The 19,321-nt window shown below is 56.0% G+C and overlaps 1 protein-coding gene across 5 annotated transcripts; it reads left to right on the top strand.

Moving 5' to 3' along the window:
- Positions 1 to 1,289: 1,289 nt before the first annotated feature.
- FBXL20 (F-box and leucine rich repeat protein 20) lies at positions 1,290 to 18,463 on the top strand. 5 transcript variants are annotated; one of them, XM_065753823.1, is made up of 15 exons: positions 1,290 to 1,320; positions 6,294 to 6,355; positions 8,626 to 8,680; positions 9,593 to 9,667; positions 11,169 to 11,263; positions 11,610 to 11,678; positions 11,778 to 11,873; positions 12,889 to 13,051; positions 14,287 to 14,361; positions 14,809 to 14,939; positions 15,460 to 15,520; positions 15,903 to 15,947; positions 16,328 to 16,384; positions 17,336 to 17,548; positions 18,192 to 18,463. In XM_065753823.1, exons 1-15 carry the CDS (start codon positions 1,297 to 1,299, stop codon positions 18,297 to 18,299), a joined length of 1,329 nt encoding a protein of 442 aa, XP_065609895.1. In that variant the 5' UTR covers positions 1,290 to 1,296; the 3' UTR covers positions 18,300 to 18,463. The 5 variants fall into 5 exon arrangements, with proteins under 5 accessions (XP_065609895.1, XP_065609896.1, XP_065609894.1 ...); XM_065753824.1 differs by lacking the exon at positions 1,290 to 1,320 and adding an exon at positions 1,579 to 1,639 and having other exon boundaries at positions 12,925 to 13,051; XM_065753822.1 differs by lacking the exon at positions 1,290 to 1,320 and adding an exon at positions 1,579 to 1,639.
- Positions 18,464 to 19,321: the final 858 nt, after the last annotated feature.

Below are 19,321 nucleotides of genomic sequence, written 5' to 3'. Positions count from 1 at the left end.
TTCAGTTGATTGTAGGGATTTTTCACCGTTCCTCCTGCCATCAGCTTAGTTCCCAGGTTCCTGTAGGGTGCAGGAGCCAAGAATTTCTCCAACCCACCCCCAAACTGGAGAGCTGTCCCTCGTGTTTTCCAACTGCAGCTCCCCCCACCCCGTGCTCCCATCTTCCTGTGCTGAGATGATTAAAAAGAAAAAACCTGGAGCCAATGATGTTATCTTACACAGCATCAGAATCTATGACTGAGGGGTGTCTGAAGAGGATGTAAGAGACACAACAACGCCGGGTGACTTTTGAGACCCTGCTCCTGGAGGCGATGCCCACCCGGCTCTGCAGGCTGACAGCTGTTTGTGTTCTGCCCTTCGATCCTTAAATCCCTCTGTTTTTTAAGCCCTTCGATCCCTTCTGGGCTGCGTGGAGGCAGAAGCAGTGCTCTTAAAAGCAGAACGGGGGCCGGGCTTTTCCCAGGACGGTTTGGTGGTTGGAATCACGTTTTACCCACGTGAGAAAGTTGAAAGGAATCCCCACTGAGCATCGTCGTGGGTACAGCACCGTGTTTAACGAGCTGATCGCGTTTCCTTGTCCGCCAACGTTCGAAATTCAACGTGTCCTGCTCGAGGTGGGTGGTGTGAAACCCACACGGGGCGATGCCTCCGCTGTGCTGTGTGACCCCGAGCTGTGCACGAAGGAGGGGTGCTGGGGAGAGGTGAGGGCACCGCCACCGCTACGTGGGCAGCGGAGTGATGCGGCAGTGCTCGGTCTCTCAACAAACGTTTTTATTTTTGAACTATTTTTGCTTATTCTCGATGATACTTTATGTCTTTTCAGTATGGGAAAGAGCAGTGTGTGCACAGAATAAAAGCCAAACCTTTTAATCTCAGCCCACGCTCCTCCCGTTGAGATTAAAAGAAAATGAGCCTTTTCTAAGTGGTCGTTCTTGTAAATCCGCGTTAATTGAGTTGTTAATTGTTCTCGCGCGGTGCCCACAGGGGGCGCTTCCCGCCATGCTCGATTTTCCCGCGCAGATGACGTCACTGTGACGTCACGCCAACTCGGCGCGCCATTGGTCGCCTCCCGCGCCCTGTCTGCTCCTCCCGGAAGGGAACCGCGGGGCGGCGGCTGCTCCCCCCGGGACCCCCCATTACTGCCCCCCCCCCCCCCGAAGTGCGGCGAGGCGCGACGAGGCTGTACCGCTCCCCCGGGGGTGTCTGTGTGTGTGTATGGGAGGGGTACACCGCGCAGCCCCCAGTACGGGGAAGGGGTGGGGATCCCCAAAGCCCCCCCGGCAGCACCTGGGCGCGATGGGTGCGGCGGCGCTCTGCGGGGTAGGTGGGCGCCGGGAGGAAGAGGAGGAGGAGGAGGAGGAGGAGGACGGGGAGGGGGGGGGGCAAGAGAACCGCGCACTCCCTCCCATTCGCATCCCCCACCCCCCCCGCTGCAGCACGAGCCGTGCCCCGGCGCCGACCAATGAGCGCTCGCGTTGTTGGCAGGTGCCCCGTGTTTTTGTTTGGGGTTGAAGTTGAGGCCGCAGGAGCTCCGCTCCCCCCGGGCCCCGGCCGGGCCCTCCCCCCCCCCTTCCCGGTTCCCCGCACACCCCTCGCCATGCGCAGGGAGATGAACGGCGTCACCAAAAGCCGCTTCGAGGTGAGGCCGCGGCCTCGGCCCGGCGGGGGCTGCGGGGCCCGGGGTGGGGGGAAGCGACGCGGTGCGGCCCGGGGGGAACGGGGCTGCCCGGGGTGGGGGGGTCGGGGCGACCCGGTGCTCCCCGGGCCTGGTGGGGGGGGATAGCTCCGCTGGGCTGCAGCCGCGGGGTCGGTGCGGTGCGGCGGGGCCTTCCCCGGCGCGGGGACGGCTGCGGGGGGGGCACTGCGGGGGTCGTGCGGCGCGGGGCCTTCGGGCTTCGCTGCGTTGAGTCCTCCGGTGCGGGGATGGACCCCGTCCGCTGCGGGGCGGCGGGGGGAGCGCTGCCGGTTTATTTTATTTCTTTGGTTGTCGTTATTTTTCTTTTCGGTTGGGGGTGGTTCCGGTACGGAGCTGCTGAGCGTGTCCCCCCTCCCGTGGTCGCAATCGTTCCTCTTGAAACGGGAGGCATTGCTTTTCTGAACGCCCCTCCCGCACTGCTCGGTAAGCGAGATGCTCAAATGGTGATGCCGGGGGGGTCCGTGCTGATAGCCATCACCCGGACGGTCCCCGCGGGCCTTCCCCATCTCAGCTGTGTTGAGGGTGATGAGGTTTGTGTGCATTGCCACCCCTGACCCTCTCAGCTCTACGTGTCTATATCCGCCCTGGGGGGGGGGAGCTGAGCGCTCCTCGCCTTTAAATACGTGAAATTTCGCAGCTGTTTGGGGCTGAACAGCCAAAACGTTCCCCTTTCCCCCTCGGTCAGCGGGGGTGCACCTTCCGGGCAACGCTTTGCGACGCTTCTGCTTTCAGAGCTCTGTTTGTTGACAAAGAGGCGCCTTTCGCTGCAGCCGCTGTTTCATGTGACATAGGGACAATGGAGCAGAAATTGCTGAGCGCGGCGGAGCTGCTGGGGGCTCTCACTTCTTCTTATCGGAGTCATGGAGTGCAGTGGTGGGAGATGGGCTGAGCGCCTTTGCTGCGGTGTGTGTGTGTGGGGGGGTCCTCTGTGTGCAGCCCTTGCACGAGTGGGGGGCTCGGATTTAAAGGAAAGTGGGAGCTGTGGAGTGCCCAGCCCTGACAGAGCCTGTCCTGAGCGCAGTGTAAAGAGAAAATAATCAAACAGAGCAAACAAAAAGGCTGACTCTGAATTTTCAGTGGCATTGGTGTCATCTGGAGAGGGTCATCGTCCTGATCTCATGTGGGGTTCAGTGCTTTCCTCTGGGTCAGAGGGCAGTGGGGGGAGGGGGAGGTGCTGCTTTGACCTGCCCCAGCCCCCGCTTCCCATTGCTTCTTGCACATGTTCTGACCACACACGCCAGCCTGGGCACCTCCGAGGTGCTCATCCCCCCCCCACCCCTTCCCAGTGCTGTTTTTGGAGCAGAGCAGCTGGTTCCCACTGCCATCGTGGCACAGACCCAGGAGCAGTGCTGGGTACCCGGCCCAGGGCTGGGGCTGTGAGCAGAGCCCGGTGTGCTGCCGTCCCCGTGTGATGTGCTCAGCCACGTCGTCAGCCTGGAGTAATTACAGTTGTTTTTTTTCCAGGCTGTGAGCAATACGTGTAAGTCTCCACTACATCCTTAAACAAAAGCAAAACAAAACAAAACAAACCCAGCAGCAGCCGCCGTCCCGGCTTCCTGCGGGAGCCATCGAAACCTCCAATTAACTGCGGCCGAATGGGGCTGTGCAGCATTTATGGGGCACTTTGTGCTATGGAAAAAATAAAAGCTGTGGGTGCGTGCGGGGATGGCTGTGAGGGAGTGGGAGTGGACTCCTTCCCTGCGACAGATGCGTCCTCAGCTGGGATTTAGGATGCTGACTTTGGGAGGACTCTGACCCGGCTGGCACAGCTCCTGGGACTCTTGACTTTTGGGGCTGCCCTGGGACGAGGTAAGCTGCAGGCAGGATGGGGAGCTCAAAATGCTTCAGAATCCTATTGCCTTGAAGTAACGAGTCCTGTCTGCGTTCAGAGTATCCTCCGTCTCCCAAATCCACGTGATTCCTGTATTTCTGTGCGGAGCAGATCTGTTTTGGGTCTCTTTGTTCGCTGTGCTTCGGTTGGGACCGTGTCGTGGTGGAGCACTGGGGCTGTGTGAGCAGAGGGGTGCAGTGGGAGCAGGAGCAGAGCTGATCCCATAGTGTCTGACACGTAGCAAAGGAAAACTGCCACTGAGGGGAAGGTGATGTGGGGCACGTGGGTCAGAGCAGCTTTCCTATTGTGGGAAGGTGGCAGTGGGGAGGACAGTCTGTGCCCACAGTTGGGGTGGGGGTGTCAAAGCTGAGTGCTTCCCTGCTCTCCTGTTCGTTGTCCCCACTGATGTTCGTGGTGTTCGTGTGGTGTTGCCTCATGCCACGCTTTGCTGTAAGGCTGTGCTCCTGAGAGCAGTGCCTTTTGGGCAGAGAAGTGCCCCAGCGTTCCTGCACGATCTGACAGTGGAGATAACGAGTGGTGAACTTGTGGGGCTGCAGGAGGGTCGGGCACAGCTCAGCTGCTCGGTGACACGGGGAGTGATTGCATTGGGAAATGAGCTGACAGAGGGAGGGCAGCTCGGGAACCAACCTGGGCTGCTTTTCATTTGCATCTTTTAGTGGGGCTGGGGCGGTTTCTGCCTCCTGGCGCTCTCACCCGGTGCTTTGTGCTAGGCACCGCCAGCACGGCCCCACCGTAATTAGGGAGAGCTTTACGAGCAATGGATTAAATGAGCGGGTGTTCGACCTCTGCCCGTGTCACCTGCAGGAGCTGCCTGTGTCGCAAGTGTTGGCTGCTTTGTTCCCAGCTGGGATCGTTGGGCAAGAGCAGGGGGGGAAGCATGGAGTCGTTAGGATCCACGAAGACCCCTCAGACCTCCGAGGCCAACCCCAGCCCATCTCACCGTGTCCCATGTGCCACATCCCCATGTGCTGGAAGACCTCTGGGCACAGCGACTCCATCCCCTGGGCAGCCCGTGCTGCTGCCTGGCTGCTCTGAGGGGAAGGAGCCATTCCTGGTGCTCAGCCTGACCCCCTGTGCCGTGGTTGGGTTTGGTTGTGCCGTGGCCGTGGGGTGCTGGCAGGGCCGTGCTGTGCCTTGCAGCTTGCCCAACAGGCTCAGGGCCACCCCGCGTGTCCGCCATGCCTTGTGTTGGTTTAGATACCAGTCTTAATTGGGGCCCAGGCTGCACCACCTAATTACTGTTTTCACTGCTGCATCGCCTTGCCCGGGATTGTGCTTGAGTCACAGCATTAGGAAAGCCAATGCGACGCGCGGCAGAGCCATGCAGAGCCGGTCCCACCTGGGCCATCCCACACCCATTGCAGGTGGGGCTGCACCAGCACTGCTGAGGACGTATCCCTGTGCCCACAGCACCATCATCATCATCGTCGTGGCAGTCAGGACCAGATGGGAACCAGCGTAGCACTGCTCACACACAACTGGAGGCCACGGAAAGAGGCAGCACCACTTTGAATCACATCTGTGTGATGGGTCACAAAACGTCCTGCGGCCCAGATGGTGGAGGCTCTGAGTGGAGCTAAAAGAGAAAAGAAAACAAAGACAGAAGAGAATGGGCGCTCAGAATTGAGTTTGGTGGCGGCACGGGCGGTCCTCGTGCTTCGTGTGAGGTTCTGTGTTCCAGCTCAGCGTGCTCCCTGTGCCCAGGGCTGGGCTGGCTCCTTCTGACTTTGTAACGGACACAGCCCGTGGTTGGGCTGTGGGAAGGGAGCTCCTCGTCCCATCCCTCTGTGCAGAGCTTCTCAAAGGCAGCACTGAGTGCATGAAGGAGTGATCCGACGGTGTACGTTGAACAAATCACACACGGAGCTATTTTTAGGGATATTAAGCCTGTAATCAGCCTGGCTGGTCAGGAGCTGATTCTCTTCTCCTCTTGCTGCTTGGTCACACCGGGGCCAGTGGTGCCACGGAGCTCCCGGTACACGCAGCAGCAGTGGGACTCAGTCCTCAACCTGCAGGTTGGAGGGACAAATCTGGTGGTAATGTTGGGGCTGAGCTCGGCCTGAATCCACACCAACGTTTCTGGTTCTTCCATTTCAGAAGAGCAAAAGGTTCATTTTGAGCTCAGGAGGTGGATCTGTGACACATCTCCATGCAGGCTGGGTGGGGACAGATGTGACAAAACACACAGCTGTGCGTGTAATCCCTAATTTGTAATGGCAGTCGGTGGCCCTCCACCTTTCCCTCGCTTCAAAACAACTTCCAGAATGTGTGATTTACAGTTACTCAATTTCCTGTGGCTGAAAGCAGTTGTAGAGGGTCGGGACAGGGGGTGCTGGGCTGCTCCCCAGTGCTGTTTGTGTGCACTGCACCCATGGGATGAGTGAACCCTCCCCAGAGCCCTTCCAGCAGTGCTCTGTCCCAGTGCAAAGCTCAGGAGGAGCAGTTCGTTTTCCAGGAGTCTGAGGAGTACTCATTCACAACAGCAGAGCTCGTTCCTGTTCCCTGCTGCTGCAGTCCCCTCCGAGCACACTGCTGCTTTGGAGCTCTCCCCACAGTGTCTTCAATCCATGGAGATGCTCCTCACCAAACACACGAGGCTTTGCCATGGCCTTCTTGTAGGGCTTCTTGGGAAAGAGGTCTTCCTCGTGCTCTTGCAGCGGGGTTGGGTATGGGGTTGGTCGGATGTGGGTTTTGTTTCTGTAAGGAAGATCCCCAGCTCACCTGCTGTCCTTCCTGTGGTTACAGATGTTCTCAAACAACGACGAAGCTGTGATCAACAAGAAGCTTCCCAAGGAGCTGCTGCTGCGGTAAGCCCCCTGTGCCCCATGCTCTGTGCTGTTGGTGTAAGGCACGAGCTGGGCTCGGGTCCTGGCAGAGCCACAAAGAGAAGCAGTTGCACAGCCTGCTTTGTGTTGTTAGGAGCCAGTTTTTAAACTGTTGATTGATGTTACGTGGATGGGAAAGCTGTAGGACTGATATGTTCCTTAATGGGTTCCTTAATGGGTGGGTGTAGGGCAGCAGTGGCAGGATGGGGAGCATGGAGAGCACTGGGGGTCAGCGGGGTGAGGAGGTGAGGGGTGGTTTGGTGTCCTGATGTCACTGCTGTGCCACAGGACAGGGCAAGCACTCGGGGCACGTGGAACCTGGGAGACAGGAGGGGATGGAGTTTATAAACGTTGAGGTTCATACGTAATGGTTTTGAGAGCTGGAATCCACTGTTAGCGTACTGTGCAAATGAAGCAGCGCGGATTGACAGTGCGGCCTTTGAAAGAGAGACTTGGACGCGTTCATCTGCAGGAATCTCCTGTCAATGTGTCACTGTCTGGGAGACAAAGACGTGTGTGTCTGCGTGGCACCACAGCGTGATGCCTTGTTCCCAGCTCTGTTCGTTCTGCAGATGGCATTGATGCCTCGTGTGTGTGGTTGCGAAGGAGAAAGCTGTGCCTGAGCAAAAGAAAGAGGGGGAGGATGAGGAGGGGGGAACGGTGGCCTTTGTCCCACCTCGAGCTCCAGAAATGAGCAGCTCCAGCAGTGCTCTGCTGGGGAACTGGGGTAAGGGGGGGGGGGGGGGGGTGTGTTCTGGGACCTCCCTGCACTCCTTGGGGGTCCTGCCTGGGTTGTGGTTAGAGCTTTCTGCTGCAATGGGGACTGCAACCAGAGATGTTGACCCTCAGCTGGCTGCAGTGGGAAAGTGAGGAGCCTCAGGCAATCCCCCATGGATGAAGGGGCTGAAAAGTGCTCTGACTGCATCACGTTCCAGCTGCCCTGCCTGGAGCTGGGCAGGGAGGCAGAGCCCCATCCTCACTCCCCCAGTGTGGCCCCTCCGATCCCTGTCTGATGGTGGAGGTGTCAGTGTGGGTTTTCTGCTCGCTGTCAGCTCTGCGTGCACCATGTGAGCTGAGGCCGGGCAGAGCAGCGGCGTTTCCTCAGGGTCTGCTGCCTTGGGATGGTTGCAGGAGGAATTCTGGCGTCCTGCTCTTACTGAGAGCACCCTGACATTCATCAGCTTTGCTTTTCTTGTGCTGTATTCAGAATAGAGAGGTTCCCTTGGCTTCGTCACACCCCACACAAGCTGCTGGGATGAAGCCCAGCGCTCATCCCACACTATAACTGTGGCAAAGGAGGGTGATATCTTGGTGACTCCTTTTGGGGCGGGGGGAGGGGGGTTTGCAGCGTCCCCCTGGGAGCTCAGCTCAGCGTTGTGCTGCAGGACAGAGCTGTGCTGCTGCTCTGCTGGGGCTGTGCCAAGGGCTGAGGCTGCAGCCGGGTCTGAACCGACTAAAGTGCGCAGCGGAGCCGCTGAGAGCGATGTGTGAGGTTGGGTCTGCTGAGTCACTGCTCCGAGCAGGGCACAAAACACTGAGGAATGCTCTGTGAATGCTTCTGGAGCAAGAAGTCCTCGAGCACGTGGCTCAGAGAGGCCAGGGAAGTGCAGGGGAGGAATGGAAGGGGAGCAGGAGGGCAGAGGGATGTGCATCCCCGAAATGAGGAGCCCTGGGCCCTGGCGGAGCTCCCAGGTGTTGCTGTGTTGGCAACCCTGTGCCGGGTGTAGGCTGGGAAGGGAGGAGCAGGAAGCAGGAAGGAGTTGGGCCAGGACCTAAAGCCCTGACAGGAGGATGAGGTGGTTATTAATAGCCCAGGATTTCCATGGAGAAAGTGATTTTTATGAAAGTACAGAAATGGGGCCCTGTAATTGGCTCGGATGCTGTTCCCATGGACTTGGGGTGGGTTTTTGTGTTCCTCTGATGGGAATCTGGGGTAGAAGTAGGAATTTTCCCTCGCTTCTCTCATTTCCCTCTGCTTTCCTTGTATTGTTGTGCACTGACATTGTGCTCAGTGCACCCTCAGCATTCATGTGTGGGCACACACAGACAGCATTTCATCCAGGGGAAGACTGGGTGCAAAGTGGCAGTGGTTTGGGGCAGTGGTTCTCAGAGTTCCCCTTGGGTGCTGCGTTATCAGGGAATTATTGCTCTCTGCAGTCCTTTTGTTGTTTCTTTTTCCCCTTTGTTTCCCACATTTTCAGCCTCATAAACGTGGAGTAACCACAGAGATCTCTTCTCCATTTCTGTTGCAGAATTTTCTCTTTCCTGGACGTGGTCACTCTGTGTCGCTGTGCTCAGGTCTCTCGGGTAAGAACCTCCTCCTGCTGCAGGACTTTGTACCAGGGAGCTTGGCACACTGCTCCAACCACTGTTCCTCAGCATCTCATGCTCAAGAGAGAGTGCCAGAGCCTCCTGGGGCAGCTGACATGAGCCCATGTACATACACTGGGTCCTGTTCCCAAACCAAAGAACACCACAGTCCCTCTGTGACACACTGTTTTAAAGTCAGAGCTGCAGAGCTCTGCATTCCCTCTGTCACATTGCACCTTGCACCCACTGATAACTGCCCTTTCCTCTGGAGCTGCTGGGCGTCCTTTTGGCAATAAGCAGCCCTTAAAACAAACACCCAGAACAGGTTTAAAATGCAGGGAGTCAGTGGGCTCACAGTTGTCTGCTGGTGTAAGCCTGCGTGGCTTGCACAAGAGCTGGTGTTGTGCTGGAGATGGAGCCCGGTGCTCACAGTGGGTGTGCTGTAAAAATACGCCCATGCTCATCTATGGGTGCCCTCTTTCATAATGATGGACTCAGGGCTGTGATAAGATTCAGCTTTGCTGACACTGTGCTGAAAACCTCCTTGGTTTACTAAGGGCAGAGTTAACGATCGCTGATTCTCATCTATAATGTGAGCAAGGTGAGGGTGCCCCATCCCTGGGGGTGCCCAAAGCCACGAGTGGGCCCTGGGCACCCGACCTGCTGGGGGCAGCCAGCCCACAGCGGGGTGAGGGGCTTCAACCCAACCCTGTTGTTGGTTCCCTGGGCTGTGAGTGTGCTCACAGTGAGCCCTAACGGGGCTGTTCTCGTTGCCTCTAATTGTTGTGTTGTCATCTGAGGCAGAACGATTGTTTCTAAAAGGAACCAGCTGTAACTGGGTCCCTGCTGGCAGGTTGTTGGTTTATTTTTCATATTAACCAGACATTTGCATTTTTTCCCCTGATAAAGGCATGGAACGTTCTGGCCCTGGATGGCAGTAACTGGCAGCGAATTGACCTGTTTGATTTCCAGAGGGATATTGAGGTATAATTAAGTGACATACAAACCCATTTTTCTTGTTGAAATGTAATTACAGCCTAGCATGGATTAATGCTCCCAGCTCAACCCTTCCTGTCTTCCCTGGAGACTGAAATCGTTAATTTCGGTTCGCGGCGCTGGGGAGTCATTACAGGCTCACAACCCATTCAGCTTTTGGAAATGGACAGAACTCAGTGTCTGTATCACAGTGCTGAGGAGGCTGCCCGGGGTTCCCCACAGGTGCAGTGTTAGGGATGCTCCCCTGTGGTTGTTCAGATCTGTTGGATGTGGTTGGCCCCGACGTGTGCTGAGGAGCAGCAGGTGCTGCTGTCACTGTTTCAACAGCAAAATTGCATTTATCAGGATAGGAGAGCCCAGCACGGCACCAAAACCCCTCTTACTGGAACACTTATATTCCTTTCAGGATGTTTTGGAGGGAGGAGAGAGGAGTGTCTCATTCTGACACTCCACAGACAGAAGTATTGGGCGGATGGTAACTGCAGTGCATGCAAGTGGGGAAATGCAGATGGTGTTGGTGGAGGAAGGAGTTAAAGCAGCGTGTGCTCTCCCTGCAGGGCTGGGCTCCTGCCCCTGAGCTCCACATGCTGTGATTGCTGTTCCTGATAACAGATCCTTATCTCCCAGGTGCCCTGCAAGTTCTGCCCCATGGAAGTGCTGTGTCACACAGCTGGAGCTGCCTGTCCATGGGGCAGAGGGGGAGCACCCTCCTCCTGGGTGCTGTGAACGTCACCACCACCCTGTGTCAGAGCACTGAGTTCCCTTTTTTAATACAAAACACTGCTGTGTGCTGCTGGGCTTAAATGTGGCATAAGCTGTGTTTGCTCTTAAGCAGTGTCAGTCCTTTCCCTGACACAAATTCAGTCTAGATTTTCCTGTTGAAGAGTAGGAACGTGTAGGCTTGCTAGAGGAGCTGCAGAGATGCTCATCCTGTCTCAGCCCTTCCTGGAGCCATAGGGGCAGGCTCTGCACCCCAGATGTGGCCCAGATGTTCCCCAGATGTGGCCCAGATGTTGCACAGCCCATGGAGGTGGGCACCAGATGTTCCTGACACTCATGCACAGCTGTGGTGGAGCTGCTGTCCCTCTTCCAGCTGTGCACGGCGCTGGGCCTGGCCCGGTGTTGAGTTACTGATGGATTGAGTGATTGGAGAAAGATTTTAGGAAAACATCTTTGGTTCTGTGGGGGGTCCCCAATTCCTCCCAGTGCTTTTGGAGTAGCAATGGAAGGGGCTGAGGTGTTTGTAGATGTTTGGAGCTGTGCTGCTCTGCTGTCACAGTGGCACTGCAGCTTTCCCTGCTCGGCTCTGAGCGTCCTGAGCTCCACTGCTGCCCTGGGGGCTCCATTCTGTCCACCTTCAGAAGCTGAATCATTCCCCTCTCCCTGCTGTGTTTTCCAAGAATTGACCAACTGTGCTTAACATACAGAATTCTCTATCGTTGCTGTGGACTCTTTGGGGTGTTAATGTTGCTCCTTCTGTCCTCGCCAGGGCCGAGTGGTGGAGAACATCTCCAAGAGGTGTGGGGGGTTCCTGCGGAAGCTGAGCCTGCGCGGCTGCCAGGGAGTGGGGGACAATGCACTGAGGTAGAGCCATGGCACAGAGGGGCTCTGCAGCTCGTGGGGGTGGGAGGTTTGGGGCTGTGGAGAGGGCATCTGTGGTGCTGTGATCCGTAGCTCGTGGGGGATAGAAAGCACTGAGAGCAGTGACATCACTGATCATCTCACCTTCACACTGTGGTGGTGTTGTCAGTGCTGAGTGACGAAGGAGTGGGAGATCCCAGGGCAAGATGAGGGCCAACACAAACGATCTGTTTTATTCTATGCTTGTTTCTTTCCCTGGAGCCCATCTAGTCGAGTTGTAGCAGCCACGCTCGCTACACGTGGTAGAGCACCCTGAAAAGAGCTGTGTTTTGCCTTTCCTTTGCTAAAGGACATTTGCACAGAACTGCAGAAACATCGAAGTGTTGAACCTGAATGGCTGCACCAAGATCACAGACGCGTGAGTGCCACCTCCTCTCTGTTTCCCTGTTATCCCTCTCTGTGCTGAGCACTGCGAGGAGTGCTCAGGGTAAACCCATCGTGTGCTGCTCTCCTCCAGCACGTGCACCAGCCTCAGTAAGTTCTGCTCCAAGCTCCGGCACCTCGACCTGGCATCCTGCACCTCCATCACCAACCTGTCCCTGAAGGCACTCAGGTAGGAGGACACCACCAGCCTGTCCCTAAAGGTGCTTGGGTGAACACTGTGTGGTCCAGCACAGGAGACCGGAGCAGGCTGAGCTGTGGCTGTGCAGAGTTCAGATCCCTGCAGGGCTTTGCAGAGGAAAGGATTCCAGCTGCCCCCTGTCCGTCCTGGTGGTTGTTAGCAGGGATTTGGAGGAGGGGTTGGGGCTGGAGGTGAACCCAAAAAGTCATCCTGCCTTTGTTAAATGCTCCTCTGCTTCCAGCCTGCTCCTGCTCACTCAGGGTGCTGCTGAGTGTTTACATAGCTGGGAGGTGAATGTGAGACTGTTTGTCTTTCTGAACTGCTTAGGAGACACAGTGCTGCCTGAGTGGTCTAGGAAAGGAAAGGAAGGGGAAGGCTGACTCTGCTGGGAGGTGTGGGGACCCCCAAAGGGAACAACAGGGGCTGAGCTATTACCAAAAAAGTGTCAAGTGATGTCCTGGTGATAAAACACAAGAAAACAGCATTGCAGGGGAAATAATCCTGGAGAGGGTATCTGGACACCAAAAGGAAAAGACAGATTTGAAATAATAACTGAACAGTTACATTACCTTTGTAGCTCCATGAGAATACCTGGAGCCTGTTGGTTTTTTTCCTTCCCTTGAGGGTCTCCCTCTGCACCCCTAATTTCACATGGGCAGGTTTGTGCTGCGGGTGTCATAAATATGTTGAGAGCATCCGCGTGTCCTCCTGGTTGCAAATGGGGCTGAGCACTGCTCCTGCAGGCAGCTCCCTGCAGAGTCCCACCTGGGGGAGAGCTGCAGGTGGAAACCAGCCCGGTGCTGGGTTATGGCTCAGGGTTATGGGCAGAGAGCACACGGGCAGCACCGTCCTTGTGCAGGAGCTGAGGTGTCCAAGTGCTGCTCCTGTGGGCTCTGAGCATCAGTGGAGGGGCCTCATCAGTGTGGGGTGTGAGTGCTGCCCAGGTGGGTTCCAGAAATGGGGTTTTCCTGGCTTCTAGCTTGAAAGATTTCCTTCTAACACAAAGCCAAAAGCTTCCAGCCTTTTCCTCTCACCTCTCCAGCGAGGGCTGCCCACTGCTGGAGCAGCTCAACATCTCCTGGTGTGACCAAGTGACCAAGGATGGAGTCCAGGCGCTGGTGAGGGGCTGCGGGGGCCTCAAAGCACTGTCCCTGAAGGGCTGCACACAGGTATGGCTACAGTGCCCTGCACCGAGGGGCAGCGGCTGGCGTGTCCCTGCTGGGCTGGGTGCAGGGACTGCTGCTGCTCCCTTGGGCACGTGGGCTCCTACAGCTGTGTCTTGGTTTGCTCCCTGTCCTCCTTTGTGTCACGGAGGCCAAATTTCTTTTTGTCTTATTTTTACTTTTTACCTGGTGAGTCAGTGGGAAGTGTAATGTATTCAGTGCTCCACCAGCATCTCCCTCGTGAGCCTGAGCTGCACATCTGAACCAGGGACCAGTCCCAACTTTACTCAAGAGGGGTCTTGAAATTCCAACAGAGAGGACAAGGTGTACGTCTCTGCCTCTCATCCTTGGGAAAGGAGGGCAGCACTGACCCCAGTGGGCTGAAGCCTGTGTCCCAGCACTTCAGGCAGCTCAGGTTTGGGCTAGGGTTACACCTGCTGGGTAGACCTGGCAGCCTAGAGCTGCTCCTGGTGCCCTGGGCTCTGTGTTTTGCATTTATTTTTCTCTCAGGGTGCGTGAGTCACTGCCATTTCCATCTGCTGCCTATAGATAAACAGCTGTGTGTACAAGGAGAGTGTTTCCCCATGCAAGGACGCTGAGTCCTCAAGGGTGACAGTGATAAGCTCAGCTCTGGCACGTTGTGTGCACAGGGGGACACCCTCTTGTGTCACACCCACAGCTGTGAGGGCTGGAGCTGGTGGGCTCCATGCCTTTATGTCACCATTGGGTTTCCTGAAGGTGAAGGGAGGGCTCAGGCCGTAGGAACAGCTTGAGTTCCTCATCATTTACGGAGCCACGAGTGATACTGATGGCAGCACATCCTCATCATCAATTGGTTGCCATCTGTTCTCATGGATTTAAGAAGGAGCTCTGGGTGTGTTCGTGCTCTTCAGACTGAAACAACGCTCTGTATTTTTTTGAGGGAGCTCCGCCGTTGCCATACAGACGTGGTGTCACTTTGTGGCCCCTGTTGGGGGTCTTCATTCCCGGGGTGGCTTTGTGACCCCACTGCTTGCTTTGTTCGTGCCTGGGTCAGCCTCTCCCTCCATCAGCAGTGGGGCTGTGGCTCTTTGAACTCTGTTCCTGCAGTGGTGGAAGTGGCACTGCGCTCCTGCTGTGCATTTGGAGGCTGCAGTGCACTGCCCTCCCCGGCCCCCACATTTTGTTGTCCCCAACATCTTCCTTTGGAGGAGTGCTTCAAGCATTGCTGCGTTGCTTCACTCTCTGATTTTCCTTCCCAGCTCGAGGACGAAGCTCTCAAATACATCGGAGCAAACTGCCCTGAGCTGGTGACATTAAACCTCCAGACGTGCTTAGTAAGTACCACCCAGGGCAGCTGTGAACTGCTGAGCCTTTCAAAAAGAACTGATGTCAGACAGCTCTTGGGAGTGCTCATAAACCCCTGGAGAGCAGCACTGGGTTTGGTGGGAGCCTCCTTGCCCTGCTTTGCATGCTGAGCTCCCGTGCTGGAAGCATTCTTTCCATGGGGTCGGAATGCTGGTGGTGCTCCGAGAGCAGCAGTTCCCCTTCGCAGGATTCCCATACAGATCCACTGCAGCACTGGAACAGATGTGTGTTTGCACCCAAAAAGCAGCTGGGGTGGGCTGTGTGCATGCTGCAGGGCTGGGTGCATTTTGGGTTGCAGGAAGCACAGTGTGGCCTCGGTTACGTTCCTGGTTGGAAACCCAAGAGGGAAACGCGCGGCGCGGCGTGCCTCCACTCCTCTGTTATGCCTCGTGATGGTGTTGTTGTTTTTCTTGTAGCAAATAACAGATGATGGTCTCATTACAATATGCAGAGGATGCCACAAGCTGCAGTCGCTGTGTGCTTCAGGCTGCTGCAACATCACAGATGCCATCCTGAACGCCCTGGGACAGAACTGCCCGAGGCTCAGGTAGGGCCTGGGGGTGCCAGGGCTGAGCCCACTGCTGGGGCTGCTCCTGGCTGCAGCAAGACTCTGGTTTCTCAATCAGAGCGGTGGGAGGAGTGCTCCATGCTGTGGTAGTGCACCTGCAGCATTCTCACCTTGCATGTCTACTTTTGCTTTGTTAATTTATTTACTTTGTTTAATGGAGAACAGTTGAGGTCGGGTTACCTCTGTGCTGAGAACGCATTTAAACACCACTGCTTCCTCCTGGTGTGATGATGGCAGGCTTCTCATTACGATTTTATGGCAGGTGGAATTTGTGCTGGAAGAGGGGGCTCCCAGCTCCACAGCCTCTTCCTTCCTGTTTAAAACCTTCTGTTTAAAATCAGGGCAGAATCCTCCAGGAGGACTTTGCTATAACTCAGTTCTTTTCCTCTTTTCCACCCATATTTCTGTACCTTTGGGTATTTCTGTGCATTCAGGTGTTGTGGGTGGGTGCTCGGAAGGCAAAACTCCACCACAGTCACTCTCAATTCTTTCTGTGCAGAATATTAGAAGTGGCGAGGTGCTCCCAGCTGACAGATGTGGGCTTCACAACTCTGGCCAGGGTAAGTGCTCCTTCATGGAAGGGAAGAGGCTTTGTGTGGTGCTTTCGATCCCACGCTCTGGGTGGGAGGCATTTTATGTGCAGTCCCACACACCTCTGAACCAACTGAGGGCAATGTTGAGCACGCCATCATTACAAAATGTGGTGTTTGTATGACCAACCCTGTGTTTAACCTCCTTTTCTTGCTATGAATTAAGAAAAACTCGTGGAAATGAGTGCAGTTTGCAGTTTTCATCAAGAAGCAACGAGCTTTCTTTTCTCTCCTGCTATTCCATGGAGAAAAACCTCTGTTCCTGCCAAGGGCTGTCTTTGTTGTAGGTGTTTGTTTTCGCTGCCTGAACTTTGCACTCATTTGGTGTGTTTGCTCCTCTGTTTGTTCCCAGAACTGCCACGAGCTTGAGAAAATGGACCTGGAGGAGTGTGTCCAGGTAGGAGCCACTGCTGCAGTCACACTGCTGGTTCCTCACGTGTTGCACAGGGGCAGCAGTGCCTAAAAGTGGTGTAAAAGCAGCAGGCTTTGTGCCAGTGGAGCTTCCCTTTGAATCCTGGGCGAAAAGATCGTACAGGATCTGGATGAGAAAACACTGCCTTTGTAGCTGAGTTCTTTGTATTTGCTATTAATAAATGCTGCTGTGCCCCTCCTGGTGGAAGGGACCTGAACAGCTGCTGCACTCAGACACAGACATTTCAGGCAGGGAGGCTTGGGGGGTGCACAGTGGGCACCTCTATGCCATTGTCCCTTGGTAGGGATGGGTAAAAAGTCCTCGTGTGAAGTGCACAGCATGAAGAGGCTCTGTTCTTTTTGCAGATAACAGACAGCACACTAATCCAGCTCTCCATACACTGTCCACGGCTCCAGGTTCTGGTGAGTAGAGTGACACTCAGCATTTTCTTCCTCTAAACGGAGGGATCTCATGCACTGCCTGTGGGATTTTGTCTCTTTGGCTTTGTGGACACGTCATTCATGTTCCTGGAAGAATTCAGCTGAGCACTGACCCTTAGGAACCCATTGTCCCTCTACCACTGGAGGGTATTTGGCCAACTGGCACCCACAGCTGCCTGGCCCTGAGTTCTGGGATGCTGGGTGCTCCTGGAAGGATTTTCCCCACCCGTTCAGTAGGATCTGTCCCTAAGGCAGCTGTCAGTCTGTATGAGCAGAGCTGTTCTCACCTCTCAGAGCTGGGCAGCTGAAGGCTGGAGAGCTCACAGGCTCTGGAGAGCAGTGCTTCTCTTGGGCTGTGTTTCTGGGAGTTGAGTCCATCTCCGTGCCCTCCCCGCGAGCTCTGCCTCGTTGCTGTAGTGCTGGGGGGCACGGGGTGCAGTCCGTGGGCTCTCCCCATAGCCATGCCCCCGTGGAGCTGCAGGCTGACTCCATCCCCAGCTCAAGCCCTGATTCCTTTCCCAGGACCTTTAGGACACAGCCCCCAGAAGTGCACAAAGCAGGTGACGTTCTATTTCTGCAGGTGTTTAGAGCCCTGGCTATGATGTGCAAGGCCACAGAGATTTTACAAAGATGGTTTCTTTGATAGCAGAGGTATTTATCCCATTCCTTGCAGTAAGTGCCCGCTGCCCTCTCTCCTGGGTCTCTCCTGTCACCGCCTCTCTGCTCCCCCTCAGCCACACGAGTTCCCCCTCGCAGGCACTGCTGGGTCCCCTGGAGCTCCACAGTGGCTCCGGCGCACAGAGCGAGCCCAGATCCGTGCCAAACACCCACGTGCCCTTACAGAGCACGGGGCCAGCTTCTCTCTCACCCCCCCCCCGGTGCCCCCAGCTGAGCGTTGGCTGCTCTTTGCTCACGGACTCTGTTTGGGTGCAGAGTTTGTCCCACTGTGAGCTGATCACGGACGATGGCATTCGCCACCTGGGGAACGGCGCCTGCGCGCACGACCGCCTGGAGGTGATCGAGTTGGACAACTGCCCCCTGATCACTGATGCTTCCCTGGAGCACCTGAAGAGCTGCCACAGCCTGGAGAGGATAGAGCTGTACGACTGCCAGCAGATCACGCGGGCGGGGATCAAGAGACTCAGGGTAACAGCACGAGGCCGGAGCTGGGGGGCTGCGGTGTCCCATCCCTCGTGGTCCGGTGGTGCTCGTTCCTTATGAAGTATCCCGAGGGCTGTCACCTGCAGAATGCAGGGCAGTGCTGCCTCTGTGGGATGTGAGAAGTGTAATTGGAGGAAAAGAAATCCCTGAATCGTTAAGGTTGGAAAAGATCTGAGACCCCCCCACACACACATCCAACCCACCCCCTCCATGCCCTCTACGTGCCACCTCCCCGTGGTGCAGGAGCACCCCCTGGGACGTGGACTCCCTGCACCCCCAGGCAGTCTGTGCCAGGGCCTGACTGCTCTTTGCAGAAGAAATTGTTCCAGGTATCCAACCTGAACCTGCCCCGGTGCAACGTGAGGCCGTCCCCTCTCATTTTGTGCCTGCTGCTCTGCCCATTCGGTGGCAGCAGGAGGCAGAGGGCACCCAGTGTGCTGTCACTCCACAAGCATCACCCCTGGCACTGCTTTTCCAGGGTGTCAGCACAGCCCCTCCATGTGCTCTGTGCTTCGCAGTGGTGAACTGAAACCTGAGCAGGACCCTGACCCGTCCTCCCCGTCCGCACGTCGTGCTGCTGCTCCGGCCCATCCTGCCCTCCCCCTCACGTGCTACGTTTCTCTTCCAGACCCATTTACCCAACATTAAAGTCCACGCTTACTTCGCGCCGGTGACACCGCCTCCGTCGGTGGGGGGCAGCAGACAGCGCTTCTGCAGATGCTGCATCATCCTATGACACCGGAGGCGGCCATCCCTGCAAACTGAGTATTTAATGACACCTCTGGAGTGACAACGGACCCCCGGATCTTGGAGGAGGGCGATGCAGTGTCGTTCGCAAGGGGCAGCGGTGCCGGCCCCTGTAGCCACCCATCCGCACCCACGTACACACCCCACCTGTTCCAGCAGATGAACTCTGCGTTCTGGGGCTGGAGCTCTGTTGGCTTTTCTGTAGGTGGATTGGTATCATTCCGAACCATTCCCGCTGGGCGTGCTCAGACGAAACCATGGGGTGAGGAGGGGGAGATGTTTGCAAACCCAAAACGACTGTTGCTGCTGTAGAGGTTAGAGAAGTCACTGCGATCCTTGGAAATTAGAGAGAGGAAGGGGGACGTGCTTTATCCCTGCATCCATCCAAAAAGAAGAGCAAAACCAAACCCCCCCCCCGAGTGTCGAAGCCCCAGGTTTTGTGTCTGTTTCTCAGTGGGGGGGTGGAGGAGCAGCAGTGTGGGCCGTGCTCTGCTGCTCCATCCCCGCTGCCCCTGGGCATGCTCACCTCAGAGGTTCATCTGTTGCTTGTGTGTCCTGGAGCATCCAGCTCAGAGGATTCCCAGGGGGTCGTGCTGTAGCTCGGGGTCTGGACCGTCGGGCCCTGGTTTCACCCTCCCCACGCTCTGGTTTTCGGTTGTTTTGGTTTTGGTTTTTAGTTTTTGCCTCCTTCCGAATGTAATTTGGTAATGTTGAGATTTACCAAACAAAAAAAAAAAAAAAAAAAAGAAAGCTTAGGGAAACCGTTTAAATTTCAGGAAGTCCTTTTTATTATTATTATTTTTTTTACCACTGGCAGCCTGAGCCCGCAATGAGCTGATGGGAAATGGATTGGAATTCCAGGTTTTCCCCCAGTGCTGAGAACGTAACTCTTGCCATAGGGGCAAGCTATAACCTCTGCTCCAGTGCTGCTTCTGCTGTCCTTTCCCTCCCACCCCTCCTCCCCTTCCCCTGAGGAAAATAAACGCAGAACCTTTTTGCTGATTGTCCTGG

This window comes from Cyrtonyx montezumae, unplaced genomic scaffold (assembly GCF_038088225.1).
Source record: "Cyrtonyx montezumae isolate F1298 unplaced genomic scaffold, pur_monq_1.0 scaffold_82, whole genome shotgun sequence".
NCBI classification, from domain to species: domain Eukaryota; kingdom Metazoa; phylum Chordata; class Aves; order Galliformes; family Odontophoridae; genus Cyrtonyx; species Cyrtonyx montezumae.
The sequence above is the reverse complement of the archived record's forward strand: the minus strand, read 5'-3'. Positions and strand labels throughout refer to the sequence as shown.